The following is an 18,833-nucleotide window of genomic DNA, read 5'->3' as shown; positions in this document are numbered from 1 at the left end:
CTTTAATACCAAGGTCCCTGGGAAACATGCCAAAGTTGCTTTAAATGTCAGACTCTCTCAACTGGTCTCCCCTGTGACCTTTAAGTAACCATAACAATGCGCCTTCCAGGCTCACTGTATGTCCAAAACCCTCAAGATAGTGGCAAAAGAAAAGGACCTCTAAAAATCTCTTTAAGTTCCATAATTACGAAATTCTCAACCAAGCACTCCTTTCTGACCCACAGAAATCTCCCATATGGCTGAAGGGAATGGAAGCTGAAGGCAGCAAATCTAATTAGAAGAGGTTATTGTGTGTGTATAAAGCTCTGTTCTCCATAGGACCCACAGGACTCTCATAACAGTTCAGGAACAAAAACAGACCTCGGGGTAGAAAGAGGAGATCAGGAACTCTTACTCATTCAATCATTCAGTCAGTCAGTCAGTCTGTGTGTCTATTTGTTCATTAAACACTGAATATCAGGTATCCATCAGCACTAAGTTCACAGGCAGACAAACCAATATGCTATTCTGTGGGAATGTTGTAATAGAGATGTAAACCAAGTGCTGCTACATTCACATGAAAGACAATTAATTCTCCCTGGGATATCAGGGTCAGTTCCCAGCTGAAGTACCAAGGGAGTTAGGTTAGCAGTTCTCAAAATTCTTGGCCTGTGCAATCCTTTACACTCCTAAAAATTCTTGAGAACCACAACGAGCATTTGCTTATATGAGGTATATCTACCAATGTTTACCATATTTGAAGCCAGAACTAAGAAATTTTTAAAATATTTACTAATCCATTTCATTACAACAATAAGATACCCACTACATGTTAACATAAGCCATATATTTTATTTAAAAAAACCTATATTTTTCAAAACAAAAAATAGTGAGAACAATAATAGTGTCCAATTTTTTTTTGCAAATATTTAAATACTGGCTTAATACAAGACAGATGGATACTCATCTCCACTTCTTTAGCGAATACACTACACCATGTTATTTTGGATGAAATCGATAAAGTTCTGTTTCACACAGATATAAAGTTAGAAAAGGAAGGAGTATTTTAATAGCCACCTCAGATAATTATAGATATTCTTTAATACTACACCAAAACTCAACAAGCATTAATTTCTTAAAGGTGACTGGCAATGCAGAAACAGAAGTCATACACTGAACATTTTGTATGCTCTTTATCAAAATCATTGTCCATGTTGAAATTTGAACTTTTTTTATACATGCACTGGTTGCTTAGAAAATATCAGTTCATGGAGTTACACAGATCTTCCAAATGCTGGTACATTTCATTACACAATTTCAAAAACCCTCACGCATTAATAGCATTACTGGTTTCATCAGAAAAGTCTTCAAGTATTAGAAAGCTGTCAAGCTCACTATGGCATTTACAAGTTTCCATAATATGTTAATTTTTATCTTAAAAGCTTGAATTTTATCATTGGCAACACACACTGTCAGTTGTTTTCCAAGATCACTTAGTTCACTTTCAAAAAAATTTCAGCCAATTACTCGAGTCTGAATAATTATAGTTAGCTTGTCAGTTGTTCTTTCAAGTAAAAGTTGTGATACAAGACAAAAGTAGATAGTTGAGCCTGCAAATCAAACAATCTCACTTTAGCTTGCAGTAGAAGTGCTTTCTGTGTGTACCCCACATTTTGTCACTTGGAATATTAAGGGGACATGTACTCAAGGGTGAATTTACAATAAATTAATAATTGTTACTGCTTTATTTGGGTTATTCTTAAATGAACCTGGATTTTTTTTTTTTTTTAAATGAGAGTGGTGAAAAGTACGACTGCTAGTATAGTTTGGTGGTGTATTAATTCCTGCTAAGACACCAACAGTTTTTCCCACTACTGTTTTGCACCATGATTGTAAATATCAATTCAGTGAAAAAGATAACTGATATCTTAATATTATGATGAAAATAGTTTTCACTTCAAAGACACCCTGGAAAGGGTCTCATCAGTCCCTGGGAAGGTCTGTGGAACACTTAGAGAGCTGCTGAGCTACACCATGGCTTCCCAGGAGTTAGTCTGTTGAAGTTCAATGGTACCAGGCTCAACATATATTCACTAATTAGGTACTCCATGCCAAACAGCACTGTGCCAGAATCTGTGGACACAGATAACTAAGAAACTGTCTGCCTTTAAGGAGCTTACAGTCGCAGAGGTAGGAAAATAGAGAAGAAAATTATTTTAGAATTAGAATATTACCAAGGAATATAAGTGCATGGAGTGCTATGAGAATACAGGAGTACAAAGAGCCCTCAAAAGATTCCTAGAAGGAGATTTTATGTAAGATGTATAAGGCAGAATGAAAAGAATCAGAAGGAAAAACAAGAGCCAGTAATAGCCCATTATTCCTGAAGTATGAAGTGGAGGAGAGTTGCTGAAGTAACTTTGAGGCTGTCGCTTCACCTTACTGCTTGCCATGATGTCTGGGTGGGTAACTTCAGCTCCAGGAATGGACTCTGATTAGCCCAGGCTGACCAGTTATTACCTTCTTCTTAACACAGAGACTGGTCCAAGGAAGAGTAGGCCTAAGCCAACATATGCCAAAAAGTAGCAAGGAGTAGCTTGCAGGAGTCTGCTGGTAGAAAGATGCCTCCTTCCTTTTAGGAGAGCTTCCTCAGAAGCAATCCTGACTCTTCCTCTGAACATTTTCCATATAAAAGGGATGCCTGAACTGTTGCAGCTATCTTACTACCAGCCTGAGGATGAAGCTCACACCCAGAGGTCAAAGTCATGAAAATTGCAGAGACCCACAACTGGAGCCCAGATAAAGGCAAGCTGCACTGCACCTTCATTGACCTGAGCCTACACATCTTCTTTTCTGTTTACATCACTTTTTGTTGAATTTTGTCTTATAATCGAAAATGTCCAAACTAATATGAGGTTAATTTGAGATGGTGCTAGAGAGGTAGGAATCATCAGTTATAGTCTTTTTATGCCTTGCTAAGAATTCTGGGTATTCTTGGGCAGGTTCTAAGAGTCAAAATATCACAAGCTGGGAGATAACTAGGCCTTTGAAGTCACCACCAACTGATTTGGCAAGGACTCTTTTTTTTCTTCTTCTTTTTTTAATGCACTGGCGCTTTTTTTTTTTTTTTTTTTCAGTTTTACAAGTTATTTTCCTTCCTATAAAGAGATTGTGCATTACCCAAGAAAAGAAGAGACCAATTTCAAGGAAGATCAACAGTGACAAATACAACTGAAGGCCACTGAGATGATGATAGAAGTTCCCTGGATTTAACATTAGAGGATCAATGGTGACTTCAGTGCAATGAAGCAGACAGAACTGTGACTGCTATTGTGATTGGGAGACTGATAGGATGCTTGGTGAGAGGGTACACAGGTAAGTAGAAGTTTCTTTAATGTTTTAAGACAAAGGAAAGCTGAGTATGCTTATCGGCTTAAGGAAAAGATCTAGGAAAAAGAGGAATAGAAAAAGTAAAAATCTAGAAGAGAGGAAGGAGATATATATATACACACACATATACACACACACACACACACATATACATACATACATATATAGTTCCTATGTTCCTAGAAGAGAGCAAACTCCTGGTTCTGTAAAGACAGGACTATGTCTGTTTTATTTCTCACTGTCTTCCAAAAGCCTACTATCATGACTGCTACTTAGAAGCTGCTCAAAATACATTGGAAATTGGAGGTAAGAAAGTAACAATGAATTCCAAAGTGGGTCTACAAGTTTGTGTGTTGGAAATATATGAAACTGGAGATAATATACCTGATAACCTCAACTACAAGGCAAGATCTTATGCTAGGTGTAAAGATAGGAAATTCAGTTGGGAGCTTAACTACCTTACTAATGGTTTGAAATAGTAACTTGGGGAAGTGAGAGGAAGGGATGACCAAAGTCAATAAAAAGTAATAAGCAATTTTCAGGACCAAATGTAGACTAGAACCCAGATAACTATAGTACCTTGAATGTACACAAACAGGAGAATTTACACACAAATCTCAGCATTCAGTCTGGGGGTAAAGGTAAAGCATGTAAATTCGGGAAATTGATCCACCTCTGGACATTCGACTGGTAGATGCTGTATAATGACAAGAAGAAGCACTGAAATTGAGGATTTTAATAAAAAGGTAGTTCAGGAAAAGGAAAATATGTCAGAGCATTCTAATAGACATGGAGAAAATAAGTGTCGTTGAAACGGTGAATTTCCAAGGACCAATTATCAGGCAGAGTGAAAGAGCATGAGAAAGCTGGAAAGAAGAATTTGTGGTTCGAGTAGGGGCAGTTTCAGGGTTGAAGAATTTTTAGGGATGAGAAGGGTGCGACCATAGTTGTGGGTAAGTAAAATGGAGTTATGAAGGCGGGGTTGCAGGAGTCAAGGAATTATAAAGTAGAAAACTGAACGTGTTGTGTACTTCAGGGGTTGGCAAAATACAACCTATGGGCCAACTGCTTATTTTTGCAAATAAAATTCTAATGGAACACAGCTATATACATTAACTTACATATTGTCTATGGTGGCTTTTCTGCCAGTATAAAGATATATTGAGTAGTTACAACAGAGACCATCTGGTCGAAAACGTCAAAAATATTTAATATCTTGCCCTATAAGAAAACATGTTTTGATCCAGGCCTATAGAGTTAATAAAGTGTTCTTGTGTAAAGGCAGGAGTTGTCATAGCAGAAAATACAGAGAGGCAGTACTAAGCACATTGGGGAGTGACCTGGAAGATGATAAATAGATGTAGTTAGGAGAGGCAGAAGACTACCAAGCCAAAGATGTGTATTTTCAAACAGGAGGTGTTTCCTGGAAGGAGAGTGAAATTGTATGGGCCTAGAAGAATGATTTTTACTTTTTTTTGAATCCTTATGGTAGGGACTGACTGCTATTTAAAATAAATAAATAAATAAATCTATTCTCTCTTTCTTTCTAGAATTTAAGTTGAGCACATGACCACCCAGATAAGACTGCTTTTCCCAGTATCCTTTGCTGGGATTTCGGGCATGCAACAAAGTTCTTACCTATGGCATTGGAGTAGAAGGGATGTATGCAACTTTTGCCTTACTTTCTTAAAAAAAAAGAGAGAGAGAGAGAGAAAGAAAATTGTTACCCTGAATGGCTGTCCTTCCCCTTCCTGTGAGTGTAAACACACATACTGGTGACTCTGCAGAAGAGGACAAGGGCCTGGGGAATGGCAGAGCAACAAGGTGGAAGAATCTGGGGTTTGTGAATACTTCATGGAGTAGGGTCTTGCCAAGCTGAATCACTCTTCATAGAATTGTCGCCTGTGGGAGAATAAGCTTTTCTTCTTTAAGTCACTTTCTAAGAACTCTTTATTCCAGAAAAGAAAAAGTTCATCTCTATCCCACTTACAAGACCTTTTTAAAAATATGATTTAAGTTGTGGACCCTCTTTTCAAGAAATTGCCCTTATGCATAAATTTTATACTCAATTAAGTCTGTAGCCTATATGTAGTCTTGAAGCTAAGAATATGTGGTATAGAAGCAGCAGTGGAGAGAAAAAGGAAATAGCCACTCCTCCCATGTGTTTGTACAGAAGGAACTTTTCAATAAAGCAGTCATCCTTTGCCATTGTGCTTTTTCAGGTTATATCCTTGACTGGCGGTAGACTGAAAGAGCCAGCCAGACAAATCAGGAAGAACAGGAGAGGGCATATTGTAAAGATAATGAGGTCAAGGTACAGGATGAGACTATGATGGGAGACATGAGTAAGAAAGAATTTGAGTTCTCAGAATCTATATTTGGGAAAGGTAGATATCCCAGGGAGAGTAGGACAATCCAAAGCCATCAGTCAGTACCACAGAAAGCATACAGATTTGCAATGCATAACTGCAAAAGATGCTACAGGTACACAGGTTCCATAGTGCGGCAGATTCACCATCAGAATTTTCTCGTATTTAGAATTTAAAAGCCAGCTAGAAACTGATAACAGTAAAAGGATTTCACTGGGTACTGCTGTGATTTACATGACTAACATTACGTTCCCTCAACCAAAAGTAGTCAATTAACACACAACATTAATAGCTTTCATATACAGAAAGTATAATCCTTTGGAAAATAAATAAATCAAAAAGAAAACACTCCTTTTACAAAAGCACAAACAGATAAAATACGTAAGAGTAAATCTAACAAGAAATGTGCAAGAACTATATGAGAAAAAAAAAAAAACCTTTAAAATTCTACTAAAGGGCAGTCAAAATTTGAACAAATGCAAACATATAAATTTCTTAAGTAGAAAAACTCAACATCTTAAATATTCAGTTATTTCTTAATCAATTAAAAAATTTAACAAGGTTTATGATTAAAAATACCACTAGCTTTTGTTATTCTTGTTGTTGTTAAGTTTTTAGAACAAGATAAGCCAGTTAAAGTTTATACGGAAAAAAGGAACAGCTAGGAGAACTCTAGAAAAGAATAGCAGCAAAGGGTGACTAGCCCTGTGAGATATTAAAACACACTTCAGAGTTTTAATAATTAACACAATATGATATAGGCACATTAATATATCGACATAGTAATAGAACAGAATAAAAGCTCAGAAATAGACCTAAATGTACTATGGAATTTATTATATGATAAAGGTGACATCTCAAATCAGAGGGGAGATTATGAGCTATTTAATAAATGGTAATCAACCATCTGAGTAACCATGTGGACAACTGCTACAGCTTGGATGTGTGTCCTCCCAAACCACTTATTAAAATTTGATCCCCAATGTTGGAGGTGAGGCCTAATGGAAGGTGCTTGGGTTGCAGGGGTGGATGCCTCATAAGTAGATTAACGCCTTCCTTGGAGGTAAGTGAGTTCTTGCTCTATTAGTTCCCTCTAAGAGCTGGGTTTTAAAAAAAAAAAAAAAAAAAAAAAAAAAAAAAAGTTCTTGGCACTTCTGCCTCTCTCTCTTGTGATGATATCTTACCAGGTAATCTCTGTACATTCTGGCTTTCCTTTGTCTTCCACCATGAGTGGAAGCAGCCTAAAGCCCTCCCCAGATGCAGATACCCAATCTTGAACTTTCCAACCAACAGAACTGTGAGCTAAATAAGCCTTTTTTTCTTTATAAATGACCCAGCCTCAGGTACTCCATTATAGCAACATAAAATGGACTAAGACACCAGCTAAAGTTGGTACTTCATATACCGGACTTGGATAAAGCCATATATCAAACTACATACCACAATAAATTCTAAATATACCAGGTATTTAAATGCAAAAAATAAAGCCATTAGAGTATTCAGGGAAAAAAATGATGAATACTTCTATAACTTTAAAGTGAAGAAGACCTTTCCAATGAAGACATAAGGTATAGAAGTCAAAAAGAAATAATTAATATCTTCACTTACACAAAATCCAAAGACTTCTGGAAAACCAGCCAACCAATAAACAAGCAAACAAAAACATAGGCAAAGTCAAAAAACATACAATAACCTGGGAAAAATAGTATTTGCAACTCATGTTACAGTCAAAGAGATAACCTCCCTCGTATCTAAAATGCTCCTAAAATATGAAAGGAATAACAGTTAGATGTCACTTTACACTCAGTAGATTGACAAATATTAGAACACTGTACAATGCCAACTGTTGGTGAGAGTATGGGGATTTAGGAACCCTCAAATATTACTACTACTGATGAGAGTACAAACTGATCCAGCCATTCTGAGCACAGTTTGGTAGTATTTAGCCAAATTAAATATGCATAATCTTTATAAACCAGCAATTCTGCTCCTGCTATGTATCCCAGAGAAATTTTCACAAAAGTCCTTGAGGAAATATGTACAAAAATGATAACTGCAGTATTATTTATAGTGATGGGAAGCAGGGGGCATCCTGGATGTCCATCACTGAGAGGACTGGCAAAATGTAATAGGTGACCATCATGTAGTGTTCTGCAACAGTCAGAATCAAGGGATAAGACTTGTGTTTTCCAATAAACCCTTCTGCAATAGTGGGCATGTTTTATGTATTCACTGTTCAATATAGTAGCCGCTAGCCACATGAAGTTATTTAAAATTAAACTCATTAAAATGTAAACATAAAAATTCAGTTCCTCGGTTGTACTAGCTATATTTCAAGGGTTCAAGAGTTACATTTGGCCAGAAAGTACCATACTTGATAAGGCAGAACTAGAATACTACCATTATTACAGAAATCCCTATTGGACAGTGCTGGACTATATTTATACTAAGTAGTATGAGTAGATCTTAAAAATATAGTGCTGAGTGAAAAGAGTCAGTATCAGAATAACAATATCACATCACCATTTCCTTGAATTTAAAATACATTAACACAGAACAACTATTGACTTATTGCAAGAACACATACCAAAAAAATAATCAGCATTAGGGAAATTAGAATATTTTCCTATGGGGAACAGTGAGTGAAAACTGAGAGTAGGTATAAAGGAAAAAAAGCAAATAGGCAAATCAATAAATGACTGGAAGGAGTAAGGGCTTTCAGAGACCTATAATAAAATATGCTGTGAATTGAGGAATACGATTAAGTCAAATCTCTGCATGAGATTACAAAAAAAGGAAAGCACACAAAAATCTGCATACTAATGTTCATAGTATTTTTATTCATAATTGCCAAAAACTGGAAACAACCAAGATGTTTTTCAATAGGTAAAAGGACAAACTATGGTACTTCATGCAATGGAATATTATTCAGCAATAAAAATAACTGAGCTATCAAGCCATGAAAAGATGTCAATAAATCTTAAATGCATGATATTAGGAAAAGACGCAAGTCTAAAAGGGTTACATACTTTATTACAACTATATGGCATTCTGGAAAAGGCAAAACTACAGTGATGGTAAAAAAGCTGTGGTTGCCAGAGTTTGGAAGTAAGGAATGGAGGATTAAATAGATGAAGGGTAGGAGATTTTGTAGGGTGATCCAATTGTTCTGTATGATTCTATAACTGTGGATTTATTACACCATACATGTGTGAAAATTCATTAACTTTAGGGAACAAATGGACAACTTTATATGCGCAAATTAAAAGAAAATAAATCATTTAGGAGATTGGGTGATCCCAGGATGAATGCAGAATGTGACAAAATACTAACTATATCACAAATGTATGAACAACCTCACTGGAAGGAGGTTGGGGGAAAGTGTTGGCCTAAGCAACTTTAGAGTAATCTGTAAGACTAAAGACAAAAGAAATTGTACAGAAAAACTGCCCTATAACTAATAAAATTGTTCCCCATAGTGGTATGGACAAACAATTCCAATACTGTAATACATCCACAGTGAAACTGAAAAATTAAATATATGGATGGTAGATGGTGGAAGCCAGGTTACTCATTGTTGGAGTAGGATAAGCACGGTGAGGAAGTGAGATGATTCATGAATTAAATGAGACCTAATGTTAATTAGGTAATGATAGTTAGAAAATGGATTAAAGCTGGAGACATCAGTATGAACTCATGATTAGCTTAATATAGACACATATGGTTACATATAGAAATATTTACAGATAGATGTACATATATGTTAGTAAAGACATATATTTCCTTGCTCTGTCAGCTGAGAGAGCCTAGAAGCAACAACACTCCTGCAACAACAAGCCCACCTAGTTCCCAGATCTTGGTTTCTAACATCATCCTCCAATTAAAAGAGTGATGGGGGCCAGGCATGGTGGCTCGTGCCTATAATCCTAGCACTTTGGGAGGCTGAAGCGGGCAGATCACAAAGTCAGGAGTTTGAGACCAGCCTGGCCAATATGGTGAAACCCCATCTCTACTAAAAATACAAAAATTAGCTGGGTGTGGTGGCAGGCACCTGTAATCCCAGCTACTCAAGAGGCCGAGGCAGGAGAATTGCTTGAACCCAGGAGGCAGAGGTTGCAGTGAGCCGAGATTGTGCCACTGCACTCCAGTGAGACTCCGTCTCAAAAAAAATAAAAAATAAAAAAAATAAAAATAAAAATCATGTGCTGCTTGGAGAAATAGCTGATTCTAGAATAGAGGCAGGAAATATGCAAGATGACCCTGGAGAAGCCTGTAGTGACAAGAAGTAAAAAGGTGCTCACAAAACAAAAACCCACATTGACTGGGGTATGTCAAAGTTTCACAATAGCCAACTAAAAGAGCTTCCATTAGCCAATGCTGAGACAAACAATTTGAGCAATAAAATCAATAAAGTAGTACTGAATTAAAACCCAAAGTATAAAATAAATATTCATGAGTCCATAGGACATAAATAAGTAAACAAATAAATGGAAGAAAGGAAACAATTCTCTTATGTAGCATAATTCAAAATAATTTATGTAGATACTCAGCCATCAAGAAGGTGGACCATAGCTCCCCATTCCTTTGGAATAGTCTGTGCACAGTGACTTCCTTCAAAGGAGTGGAGAGAGGGTAAAAAAGGTAACTTTACAGTGGAGAAACCTGGCATATACAACCTCAACAAAGTGACTGAGGTCAGCATTAACAGTGAGAAGTCAAGTTGATAGAATGTACCCTTGATATGATCTGATGAAAATGACACTTTATAGCTTCCTTCTCCAAACCTTAGTTCCAGTCTAATGATGAGAAAAACATCAGACAAATACTGATTGAGGAACATTCTACAAAATGCCTGACTAGTATTCTTCAAACTCTCAAGGTCATCAAAACCAAAACAAGCCTGAGAAAGTGTCATAGCCAAGAGAAGCCTAAAAAGACGTGATGACTAAGTGTACTGTGGTACCCTGGATGAAATCCTGAAACAGAAAAACAATGTTAGATAAAAACTAAGAAAATCTGAATAAAGTATAGACTTTTGTTAAAAATCATGAATCAACCTTGGTTCTTCAATTGTAACAAATGTATCACACTAATATAAGATGTTAATAGTGACAGAAACTGAGTATGGGGTATAATATGGAAACTCTCTGTACTGTCTTCCCAATTTTTCCATAAATCTAAAACTGTTCTTTTTGTTGTTGTTGTTGTTTGTTTTGTTTTGTTTTATAAGGTCTTACTCTGTTACCCTGGCCAGAGTGTACTAGTAGGATCTCTGCTCACTGCAACTCCACCTCCTGGGCTCAAGTCATCTTCCCACCTCAGCCTCCCAAGTAGCTGGGACTACAGGCACACGCCATCACATCCAGCTAACTCTTGTATTTTTTGTAGAGATGGGGTTTTGACATGTTGCCCAGGCTGGTCTCAAACTCCTGAGCTCAAGCCATTCACCCACCTGGCTTCCTAAAGTGCTGGGATTACAGGTGTGAGCCACCACACCTGGCCTAAAACTGTTCATTAAAAATTAATTTGTATTTTTTTTTAAAAAAAAAGGAAAACAAGTATCAGGTACTGCTGGAAGCTTTGAGGCCCTCTTTTTCACCCTCTCCCTTCACACAATCTTCCCTTTCCACAACAGGTAACACTCGTCTTTTATTTTGTTTTTGTTTTCTTGCTTTTCATAAAAATTTTGCATTTGTATGTATTCTTAAACAATATGTTATTTTGCATTTACATAAATAAAATTGTACTATATTTTTTTCAGCTATTTTCTTATTTTCACCTAACATTACATTTGTGAGATTTACCCACATTGATATACGTAGCTACAACTCATTTATTCCCCTGGTTAGATAATATATCACTGATGAAGGTGCCACCTTGTACATTTCTAGTCTCCTGATAATGGTTGCCTCCAGGTTTTGCTATTCCCAACAAATATTCTCGTGTATACATGTAAAATTTCCTGTGTAATGAAAAGCTAGAAGTGGAACTGCAAAATCTTCAGGCATATACATTTTCACCTGTACTATATAATACCAAATCGTTTCACAAAAGTTGTCATGTCAGTTTAGATTACCGTCAACAATTTGATTGTTCCTTGGAAATCTAGAGATCCATACCAATACTTTGGGGTTTTTATTAACATTTTAAAGTGTACATGATTAAAAACAAAATATCAACTATTTCATATTTTTAGTAGGAATAAAATAGTGATAGATGACCATGTAACAAAAGCGACTGAAATAATATTTTTTAAAGTAATTAATTACTTTTCTAAATAATAAAATGATGATAGGTGTCAATTTGTAGTACATTCGAAATTTTCATAGACCTTAACTTGCCCTGGGAGATTAACTTGCTCATAACAGAGCTCTTTTTGCCATCTGTGTGCATATGCATGAACTGGTTTAAAAGTGAAAAAATGAGGACTTTGCATGTCCCTGCTGAAAAGTTGCCAAGTTTTGTTCTCATAAACTGGCCCTAATGTGAGAAACTACTAGTCTTTGAAGTTTAATTACATTTCTAAAAAAAAGAAAGAAAAAAGTACGTGTGTGTGTGTATATATGATATATATGTGTATATATAGTGTATATAAGACAAGACCTCAATCTTGCTTCCTCAGATGAATAAAGAAACTAAAATTGGCTGGGTGTGGTGGCTCATGCCTGTAATCCCAGCATTTTGGGAGGCCAAGCTGGGTGGATCATTTGAGGTCAGAAGTTCGAGACCAGCCGGGCCAACATGGTGAAACCCTGCCTTTAATAAAAATACAAAAAAAAAAAAAAAAAAAAAAAATAGCCAGGCATGGTGGCGGGTGACTGTAGTCCCAGCTACTCAGGAGGCTGAGGCAGGAGAATTCCTCGAACCTGGGAGGTGGAGGTTGCAGTGAGCCAAGATTGCGCCACTGCACTCCAGCCTGGGTGACAAAGCGAGGCTCCATCTCAAAAAAAAAAAAAGAAAGAAATCAAAATTTTATTTTTTCTTCAAAAACTCTAATTACTTGAATTTGAGTCATATCAACATATCTAAAAAAGCATTTAAAATGTTGTAAAATTCATCATTAATATTCAAAATTCCTTTGTTGTAAACATCTAAATTCCTGTAGAGAAACAGTAAATAATAACCCTCTCAATACTATAAATTAGTACTTTCTGCTATCATGAGTTATATAAGTGCCGAAGAACCTACCTTAGGATTACTACCATTCATCTACTATGCCTTGGATAGGGCTGCCAATCTATACAAATGTATTTACTGTTAACTTAGGCAGGTCACTGTAGTGGAGAGAAAAAAAAAAAAGGAAAAGAAACATACTTCAAAGTTTCCCCTCAAATGGGAAGATGGAGAGATATGTGAAAAGAATTGGGGATACCTGGGTATTTTAACTGTTTCCTATCAGGCCAAAACTCACCCATAAGTAATATTATGTCGAATATTACCTTTGAAACCAACTGAAAAGCTCAGTAACTGCTATTTAAACAGTTCCACTGAGCTCTCAAAATAAGTTCTCAGCACAAGACCACCCAATACAAAGATCATCCGCTTTGGACAAGTAGCTAAAACCATATTACCTTCTGGATAGCTCCATTTAACAAAGGAGCCTTCTCTCTGGGACTCTCAGTTTGCATTTCTGTAGGGCCCTCCTCAGAAGAGCACTGAACATATTACCTTCATCCCCAATGCAGCCTACCTACCTTGTTTATCATGATTGTGAGTCCCATACATGTCACCATAGGGACATGGAAACATGGCTACTTGAACCTGAAAACTATAAATAAATAAGAATTTCCAAACTCTTCTTAGCAAAGTATATGTACTTATCTAACTATTTTTTGATGAAGTTATTAAGGCTGGTGTGAGAAATCACTCAATGGGCAAGGATATTCAAGATGTATTTGCATAAAGACCATAAAAGACTCCTCTGTACAAACTAGGTGAGTGTGCTTTCCCTATTTTAACTATTTTCAGGGCTCCTTTTATTCAACCATGAAGAAGAAATGATTTGAAAACTTTTAAGGCATGTAAAATAGTAGCTCAGAGAAACGCTTAAACATCATATTGACCTGAGTTCGAATGATGGATCCATCAACTGTTCACGAAGTGACCTGAGTAAGTTATTTAGCTCCCCCATTCTTCTATATGCTCCACTGCTGGAATAAGTAGAAAGCCAGAAGTTGACAGCAAATCTGTCTTCAAAGCCTGTTCTTTTAACCGCCACACTTGCCTGCTCCAGACACTTTAAACAGCACCTTGCATGTGGGAACTTACTACCTCTCTGCAGGCTGATTGATTTATCTTCAGGAATACCTTCTTCAATCAAAAGCCATGACAGCTAAAGCAAAATGCCAAGGCACAAGAGAAACACCTTTCTTCACTAAGTTGTACACATGCAAAAGCACAATAGTTGGGTGAAATAGAAGGGCTTCTCCTTCAAATAGTAATGAGGCTGATATAAAAATATGTTCTATTCACAGCACAGAAAACTTGGAAGTCACACTTCAGGTTAACTCCTTATCTCCAAATCAAATATGCTCCAAAGCAGGAATGTCTACTATATTGAAGGCTGAAATATGAAATTTTAGTTCAGATATGAAATATTAGTTGACTAATTTGGCAAATCTCTTAAATCTCCTGAGAGGATGCTAAGGCTTATGTGCCTAAATATTTTAAATTAGAAATGACAGTTATTTTGCAACACTTTTGAGGCTTTCACCACACATCTGAAAGCAGGGGTTTAGGTTTAGATTACATGGCTTAGAGTTAACCAGATAAGTACTATGAAGAAGAATATCAGGCACAGAACCATCACTATCTGTGAGAAGTATAGCAATCTAGACATAACTAAAAACATTCATATTCAAAGCATTTTAAAAACCATGTATAGTCAAACAAAACATACCTAAAAGTCATATTGGGCTCTTGAATCACAGTTTGCAAACCCTATCTGAAAGAAAAGGAGATATTGACTCCTCTTCTCTACTCAGAATTACACCACAAGCAAAACTGCCAAGGCTGATGGCTGAGATAGCCTCTGGGAGCCAGACTTTAACGCTTTCTATGTCAAGTCAGCCCTCCCTGCCTAGTTTTGAAGTGGAAAGCCATGTGCCACTCTACAGAGCCAGGCCCAGTCCCCAGTACTGTTATGCCACAAGGCTCTGTCCAGGCAGGCTGGTCACACTGTGCCATATGCACGCCATTTCCATATTCACTCCCACCACCAAATGCCTTTGCTCATCTTTTCTCCATGACCTTAAATGTCTTCACCTTTCCTAGTCCAAGCCAAACCTAATCTACCTTTAATTTTGCACACTTGTGGGTGTTTTTCTGTTTTAATCCATGCAAAGAGCACAGAAGTGGGATACAGGCTTCATAGAGAGATGACATGTGCATGGTTTAGAAGGAAGAATGGATACCACCTAATAGAGAAAAGGCAAAGAGCCTTCTAGGCAGAGTAGCTACATGTGCAAAGTCTTGAAAGAGTCCAGAAGGCCATGGCAGGCTTGGAGGAATAAAGGGCTGGAGAAGCTGGCTGCAATCAGAATGAGAAGACCCTAGTTAGCCTCAGCGAAGTTACAGGACTTGATCCTAGAGGCAAAAGGAAGCCAAAGCTTGTTTTTCTTATTGTTTGTCTTTTTCTTTCACTCAAAGAAGTGATAGGTCTGATTTTAGTCAAAGCTTCCGGTCCATGATTACCATGGAATCTGCTCTTGTCATGCAAGCAGATCCCTCCACAGCATCCCTATACCCCTTAACAGCCATACCACACAATTAGGTAGGTATAGCTCTTACAGGTATCTTTGTGTTTCCAGTGACTAGAGACTACTTGAGAGCAAGAGACTTTTTTTAACTTCTGTTTCCTAGTAATGCCTCTGAGTGCTGAGCAAGTACAGCTCAATAAATTTCCAGAATTGACTGATTCAGATTCTTCCAGGAGATGGATTAAGTAAACAAGGTTCCAAAGATAGGAGTAGGGAAATCCCAAAACCAACTTCACTACAGCCCTCACCATTGGCCAAGAGCTGCATGATCAAGACCACAAAAGTTAAATTCAAAACTACCTTTGAGTCTATCCTCCATAAATTTGGACTCCTCTTCCTCTTTGCCCCGATCTGTTTAACCACCCACCCAAACTGAAATTCATTCCTTCTTCCTTTGAGCATAATGAACCAGAAAGAATAGGTATCAGCCCGTCTGTGATTCTGAGCATACCCCACTGACTGGGAGGGTGGGAGACAATCGAGGTATTTAAATAGTGCATCTGGCCCTGAAGTGAGAGAGTGTGTCTGTGTGCCTGTGTGTAAATGCCAAGTTGCAGCATGTTACCATAGCAACCCCGACAGGACACTGCAGTGGGCAGCTTTGCACAGAGGTGCAGAAAACCCATTCTTACAACATCTGGGCTTTCACTGTGCACATTGGTTCCTAGTAGGCACATCACAGCATTAGGCCCTGGATTTGGGATTCTGTAAAAAAGAAATGAAATGTTGAATACCTGCTAGCCCTCCCTTTTTTTAAGCACCATGCATGTACCTTTTCATGCACAGTAAACACTACAAGAAGAGTGTAAAACAGCCTCCTTAGAAGCACATAATTCCCTCCACTCACTTTTATATACTATGATAAACAGACTGTACTTTGCACATCAGCATGATTTCAACGTGAACTTTCCATCCTCTAAATAACCCAATAATTGTACATTTTGATGAGCAGCATATCCACAATTGTCCCATTTCCAGCTAATCCCCAGTTTTTATTATGTTATTGCTATTTTTGAATGCAAAAATAAATAATCCTGTCAAGAGTATAGGTTGGGTTTAATGGGTTCAACTGAGCTGTACTCCAGGAACTGTAAAGCAACTTTTCAAAGGGCCAGGCAATTTTCGAAATTGCTTTTCCATAGGGGTTGGGGAGTAGGGGTTTATTCACTCACTTCCTAATGTTTTCATTGTGAAGACATCTCCTGTGATGGAAGAGCAAGAGGGATGTGTTAGAATTCCACACGTGGCTCCAGCCTACATGTGGCCATCAGGAAACCATGTTCCTGCAAATGGAACTCTAGTTGGTAGGGTATTAAGTAGATGGAACAGCCTCCTGGACATTTTCTTTTTTTCTCTTCGTAGATCTAGAGACTGAAGTGTGGTTTTCTTTGAATTTCTCCTGGGCAAAATAAGAATAATTGGCAACATCACTAAAGAAATGGATTGCATGGTAGGCATGCACAGCAGGGTGAGAGCTCCATCTGTACCGGGGAAAGTGAGGAGAATTTGGCTAAGTGACATGAACTTGTGGTGCTTTGCAAGATACTAGAGCAGGACCACAATATCTTTGCAGCTTAGTAGTGGAAAACAGGGATGATGTGAAGTAATGTGTGGGTTCCAGTACCTGAAGTGACAGGAGTTCCACTACTTGAAGGTGACCTAAGAAAATTACAGTGGGGGTACCAAAAAGAGAGAGATGTAAACAAACAAAGGAAGGAATCGCCCCTTGCCTAGAAAGGTCATTCTGTGTGCAGGAATGCCTATGTCTATGTAAGGTGGCCCTGGGAACAAAGAAGAGACCAATATTAACAGACTACAGTTGTATCATATCTTTAACCAACTGTGATGTGACATGGATGTATGGATGTGGTTGAATTAGGGGGTTGTGACATCTAAGCATCTAATTCTGGAGGACTTCCCAGAATGAACAGTTGGGGGATAAGAAACCTGAGTGTTTGGCAGGGAGGGTGTCAGTAGCCTGGTGATAGATAAAGGGCTCTCCATGAATGAAGACTAGAATCTGGCCTGCACATAGCTGGCAAGGTGATGACAGGATACCTGTTTCTAAAGCCCCCAGGAAGTGCTGTGAGTGGGTGTGGGTGCCCAGGGTGTGTGAAGCAAAGAGCTGAGCATGTGGCTAGGGAGTGGGGAAAAGGGATTATGGGAGTTGAGCTGGTAGCAAACAAAAAGTGCTGTGTGGATGTGCTTCCGAATCAAAGCTGGGAGGTCAAGGCTGGGAGAGGTTTCAGAGAGACTCCTGCAACCTGTTTCTCTGGGGCAGGGCAGCTGAGAGGAGGCTCAGCATCCAGGTCGGATTTGGGGAGAAGTCAGGTGCAGAGGCGCTAGTATGCAAGTGGGTGTGGAGAATTGTCCGGGAGTGGGGCGGATCCGGGAGGTAGGAGTGGGGGAGGGGAGGTCGTCGGGGAGTGGGTGTGTAGAGCGAGCTGGAGTGGGGGGTGGGGGTGCCAGTCCAGCGCCTCCGGCCGCCTCGACCTCCCCCGGGACTCACCCAGCACGAAGTAGGGCAGCTCCGTGTTCTCCAGGTCGTCCACTACGACCATTTCTCCCGGGAAGTCGTTGCGCACCGAGAAGAGGAGCTTGGGCTCCGAGGCCGAGGGGCTGTGCATGATGCTCAGGTCGTTCTCGCGCAGGAAGGGCAGCGCTGACACCGTGATGCTTTTGAGCTTGCACTCCAGCTCCTTGGATGGATCCACATCGCCGGCGGCCGTGGCCAGCACAGCTGCCGGCCCCCAGCAGCAGGCGAGCAGGGCGCAGAGCCCGGCTAAAGCCATCTTGAGCCCCGGCCGCCTTCCTCCTAGCGCTGCGATAGTGGGGGAGGAAGCGAGCGGGGAGGGAGCGAGGGAGAGAGCGCGGGAGGCGGGGGAGGTTAGGGAGGGGATGGAGAGCCGGGAGAGCCCTGGACCCCGGAATGAGATGCTGCTTGCAGAGTGATGGGTTTAAGCTCTGATGTCTGGAGAGCCCCCGATTCTTTGTTTCCCGGAGCTGCTTATCTGGAGAAGAGAAAGCGGGGGAGGGGAGAGAGGAGAAAAAGGGAAGGAAGGACGTCGAGAGGAAAGAGGAAGGGAGCTGAGGATTCTAGGGAATCAGGTCAGCCCCCAGCTGGCTGCCGGTGCTCCTGCCTCTCTCCTCCGTGGCATCCTCCAACACGAGCAAGGCTCTTGGCTATGAACTACCTGCACGGCATTTTTAATACATTGGTCTTTGCAATGTAAAATCTTCCCTCTCGCATCATCATCCAGACGGCTTGAGAAAGGCACACACAGGCACACACCTTAACTGGCGCTTCTGCAAAGCGGGGCGGTGGGGGTAGATGAAA

The 18,833-nt window shown here is 39.2% G+C and overlaps 1 protein-coding gene across 2 annotated transcripts in view; it reads right to left on the bottom strand.

Annotated features, from left to right (window-relative positions):
* ASTN1 (astrotactin 1) overlaps positions 1–18,833 on the bottom strand; it is a 306,213-nt gene extending 287,380 nt beyond the window's left edge. The window contains exon 1 of one of the 2 annotated variants that reach the window (XM_073011748.1): positions 18,006–18,833. In XM_073011748.1, coding sequence (XP_072867849.1) covers positions 18,006–18,288 — 283 coding nt within the window. In that variant the 5' untranslated portion in view covers positions 18,289–18,833. The remainder of the gene's footprint in view (positions 1–18,005) is intronic. The other variant, XM_007989385.3, reaches the window with a different exon arrangement.

The sequence above is a fragment of the Chlorocebus sabaeus genome, chromosome 25 (genome assembly GCF_047675955.1).
Source record: "Chlorocebus sabaeus isolate Y175 chromosome 25, mChlSab1.0.hap1, whole genome shotgun sequence".
Classification (NCBI taxonomy): domain Eukaryota; kingdom Metazoa; phylum Chordata; class Mammalia; order Primates; family Cercopithecidae; genus Chlorocebus; species Chlorocebus sabaeus.
The sequence above is the reverse complement of the archived record's forward strand: the minus strand, read 5'-3'. Positions and strand labels throughout refer to the sequence as shown.